Source organism: Sturnira hondurensis, unplaced genomic scaffold (assembly GCF_014824575.4).
Source record: "Sturnira hondurensis isolate 20B ecotype Veracruz unplaced genomic scaffold, ASM1482457v3 Scaffold0007401, whole genome shotgun sequence".
Lineage (NCBI taxonomy): Eukaryota > Metazoa > Chordata > Mammalia > Chiroptera > Phyllostomidae > Sturnira > Sturnira hondurensis.
In genome coordinates, this window is record NW_028080032.1 from 3170999 (window position 1) to 3175667 (window position 4669).

Consider the following 4669-nt stretch of genomic DNA (forward strand, 5'->3'; position numbering starts at 1 on the left):
GATGCCAGCAGTTGCACAAAGTCAGGGACATGGTGGCCTCAGGGTGGGGAAATCAGTTTTAGTTGTGGGTAGTGTGGCAATGACAGCTGTTATGTCCAAAGAGCACAGGCCCTGTGGAAATCTTTTGTTTGCAATCCATTCAGATTGATTTCTGGGGGCCATTGCCAGGATTAACTATAGGGACTGTGGGTATGTTTGCTAGAGGCTCTTTCTTTTATACCCACATTGTCACTGCCTCACCTCAGTTTGCATACACCCTCTGGTTCAACAACTAATGTATATGACATTAGAATTAAGGTGTTTCAAAGCAAAAGGACCCTTGGAAAGTTCCCCGTCTGATGGCCTCATTTTCTGATTAGACAACAAGGTTGGGAGGTGAATGCACTAGAGAGCAACATTTCAGAAGTGAAATCCAAGCTTCCAGTTAGAGTGGGAGGACGGAAACGAAGCTATCTTGGTTTGGAGGGGCTAAGAGCCAACCGAGCAGCTTCTCTGTCTCCCCCCAGCTAAGCATGGAACTGTTACACACAGCACCGAGATGAGGGTCACACAGAGCTGCCAGACAGCACTCGGCTGTTCAAGTTTTGTTCCCTTTGAGGCCTTTCCCCCCATTGATGCCCACTTTCCATCATTAGAGCCTCATTCTTTTCCCCAATACTTCCCAGACTCCTTTACCCTCTCCTCACCTTCCACAATTTAATCATCCGTAAGGCAAACTCTTAGTTCTCTTATTTATCTCCATCGAGTCTATTTTCATATGACTGTTTTAACCATGACGGCTAATTAAAACGAAGTCAATGAATAGATGCATTTAATAAATGCTTTGTAAGCTACATGCTGCATTTTTTAAAGTGACAAAATAATATAAAACACAGGGAGAAAAGTACTTGTTTGCAAATCGTCAGCGGATGCTATTATTACCAGGTTCTGAAGGACTTAAACATACCAGCTCCTTCTCAACTTGGCTGCTTGTCCAGGAGCTTGTGACTTTTGAGTTAGAAAAACTTATTTTATAGCCAAGGAAAATTAGTTATAGAAAAAAAACTACTTTAGGACATTTCAAATTGGATAACTGACAACAAGTAGCATCAGTAATGTAACTTCAAAGAAAATGTTGAAATATTTATATATAAGTAGTAGTGGGAATTAAATTCTTTATTGTAGAAATTTAGATACCATATGCCAAGTTAAGACCCTTCAAGCAATATTATACAATTTTACCTGTGTGCTAAGTAGAAGCTTAGATTTTTATACACTGTAAAACTGTCCTTCATAAGAGGCTGCGGCATTTAAGGAAAAATTTGGTTTAAAGAACATGGAGTTATAATCAGCCAAAAAGTCCTAAAGATCTTTTCACCTGACACCATCTTCTATCTTATGCAACTCTGAAGGGTCATTTCATGAATGGACTGTTTGCTCCAGATGGAGAAAAGGTGATACTTTTCTTTGCATCCACTGTGGACATGCACTTGGATGGAGGAAAAACACAAAGTGATACGAGGCTGACCATACATTCTCCTAAATATATAAACCAGGCTGAACAAATGGAATGTGGGTAAAGTGGTTGATTTGGTTCTATTTTTAGTCATCAGGGTTGACCAGTCACTGGCTGCTTCCCTTCTGGGGCTACTAGATAGTTTATTCCCACTCTGTCCCTTGGACAATGGACAGAGTCCGCTGTGTTGTTGCAAGCAAAAAACAAACGGGAAACTCTCAATCAACTGTACCTTGGCCTAACGTACATAGTCCTATGGAGTATTTTGGGAAATATCATGGAATACTCTGTCATATGGTTGTTATTATTATGTATACATACACATACACACATACATACAAAGGATATAAAATATGTACATATAAACCACATAGTCAACCCATGAATATATTCAAAACTTCCCCAGCACAGAATAATGGTTCTATTAAGGGTATTTTTAGGCTAATTATCCTACACTTGCTATGTGTTACATTAGGAGTTTTTCTTCAGGTAAACTTACTTTTTGAACTTTCAAATGACTCAAACTTGACTGGCTGAATGTAGTTCACCAGGTTAGACATCTCTTCCGTGGCCATGGCCTCGCTCCCTGCTGTCCCCTGGAAGCAGGAATAAAAGCAACATTCCCAGAATCAACATTATACCATCCAGAGTCATTTTCTCAGGGCAATGATCATGTGACCCCCGAGCACAGAAAAGCATCCCCCCTCTTCTGAAGATGATGAGCACCATTAGAAAATCCACTCTGGGAGGAAGACAAGGCAAAGCTTCCCGTGACCCAAGTGTGGAGCAGGAGCAGGAGGCTCAGGGGGGCTCTCCGTGTGCCAGCAGCATCCGCCTCCCCAGGGCATCCTTAGACATTCGGTATATCAGAATCTGCATTTTACTACAGTGATGCAAATGCACACAGAAGTTTGAGAATCACGGAGCTACATTTCATCTGCCACCGCAGGACAGCCACAGATGATATCTAAAGTTAATAAATCAACTGCACAAAGAGGAAATTAGGATGTGGGTTACCCCCAGGTGGACTGAATTTATTTTTTAAAAGTTGCCTGTGGAAGTGGGTTGGGGTGGGAAAACAACTATTGTTTTTCTTTGTGTAAATATTCTTCCCCCCGCTTCTTGGTACCTGTGAGCCTATTAGGCAGGCAGCACAGTACAGGGTAGGGGTAGCAGCTCAGGTTCTAGAGCCAGATTGCTTGGTTTGAAATCCCAAGCCTACCACTCAGAGGCTGTGCAATCTTGGGCAAGTAATTTAGCCGTTCTGTGCTTCAGTTTACTCATTAAAATTAGGGTAAAATCAGTTCCTGTAACATATGTGATTATTAAATGAGTTCATTTATGGGAAAGACTTCAGAACAGTGCTTCAGACATAGTAAAACATCATGTTACTTTAACTCTTTTTAAATATTTCATGTTATTTTGATATAGTTTTTAATAAAGAGAAATCCAATACAGCAGTATTGGCCTGGATGGACTTCCATAGATCAATCTAACATTCTCTCCCATTTTCAGATGAGAGAATACTTGGAGATGAGGTTTCTTTTGAAAACTCCTGTAGCAATATTTAGGTTAAATGTTAATTGGGAAATATTCATTTGGAAATGGACCATCTAATTAGTAAGGTAGTTTTTAAATGATCAGAAATCACCAATAAGAATTAATAAATAATTAAAATAATTCACAGGTGGGCATACTTTACCAAACATTATAACAATTTTCCTCCAGGACATCAAGTTGCAATTTAGTAGGGAAACATAATTTAAAAAATTATACTACATTAAATAATTATGAAGAAGAATATCAAGTAAGAACAGTTTACTACTTGTTACTTACCCTTAACTGATCTGCAAAGATACAAGTACTGAGACAGATACTTTCCAACATATTTGAGAGCAGATTTAGTATAATTTCTTTTTTCTAACCAGAACTCCTGCTAAAACAAAGTTTTGAAATTCCAACTCACCTAATTCTGATTCACTTCTAAATTCTGTGCAGTTAATATACCTGATCTCACAAAGTTATTTGGGACGCTTGAACTTACACAAGTAGATATTTCTCCTGATTCTAAAATACAACAATGGAGTGAATGTCATATTTCTGAATATTTCTCCCTATGGTATTTCTTTCTGACCTTTGGACCATTTAGCAATCCACTGAATTGCCTCAAAAACTGAAGTAGGCAGTAGGATGTCACAAATTTCCAATTCGCCCTCTAGATACCCAATTTAATGGAAGGGAAATCTCAATAACACTGTTCATTACAGAGAACTTTTTCCATGTCCTGCTTATTAATGATCCAAGTTGGCATCTTGTTCGAATAGGGGCAGTGAAAAAGTTTTAAAGTGAACTGTGACTTTTTTCACCACTAGATGGCAGAAGAGGACCATGGACTATCTCTGGAGACGGCTGAGGACTGGCAGATTAGCTGGACGCAGAGGTCAAGCCCTAGACACCTACCTCGTCCATTGAAGACTTTTTACAGTCATCATCATCATCGTCGTCATCACTCTCCGTATCAGCTTCTCCTGTAGAATTTTAATAACAGACCATGAAATAAACATTTACAGGTTTGAGGAACACATACCATGTGCGTTTACCAAATGGAAATTGGCCTTTCATGATTTTTTAAAAATTATTCTTTTGTATATTTAAATGTTATTAATCATGAGACTTACACTAACACTTTAAATATAGTTTTTTTTCTAAAGTTGACTTGTAAATACCATTTGAAATTCACAAATGCTTAACATTTTAGCTTTTTAAAAAACATATGGCATCGTATGCAGTGAGTTTTCTATGGCACATGTACCCATCTTGAGGTACCACATTCTCTTTAAGGGTCTGAATCCCCCTAAAACAGGTAAACTATCACTTGCCGGTGTTCCCTCTTTTCTTTCAACCCTGATTTTTCAATGTGTTGTTTGGCTTGTGCTCAGTGACCCTGAAGTTGCGACTTTCCAAGGCCACAGAAGGCCTCACTGAAATCAAGGGACAGGATAGGAGCTGGTGCAGGTGGGGCTGTGGTAGCACACTGACCACGCAACACCTGTAAGGTACCACCTGCACCCTATGATTTGCCTGCAGGCTCAAGCAATGAATGCCTTCTTACCTAAACAATGCACAGAGAGTATCTTGGCAAATGGTAAAATTCTGTTTAAAAGGGTAGGAGAG

General features: G+C 39.3%; 1 protein-coding gene across 3 annotated transcripts in view; it reads right to left on the reverse strand.

Moving 5' to 3' along the window:
• The window catches only part of PLCB1 (phospholipase C beta 1), a 665285-nt gene that overhangs the window by 133831 nt on the left and 526785 nt on the right, over window positions 1–4669 (reverse strand). For all 3 annotated transcript variants that reach the window (XM_037051663.1, XM_037051665.1, XM_037051666.1), the window contains exons 15-16: window positions 3956–4023; window positions 1995–2091 (exon numbers count right to left, since the gene is read on the reverse strand). In XM_037051663.1, coding sequence (XP_036907558.1) covers window positions 1995–2091; window positions 3956–4023 — 165 coding nt within the window. The remainder of the gene's footprint in view (window positions 1–1994; window positions 2092–3955; window positions 4024–4669) is intronic.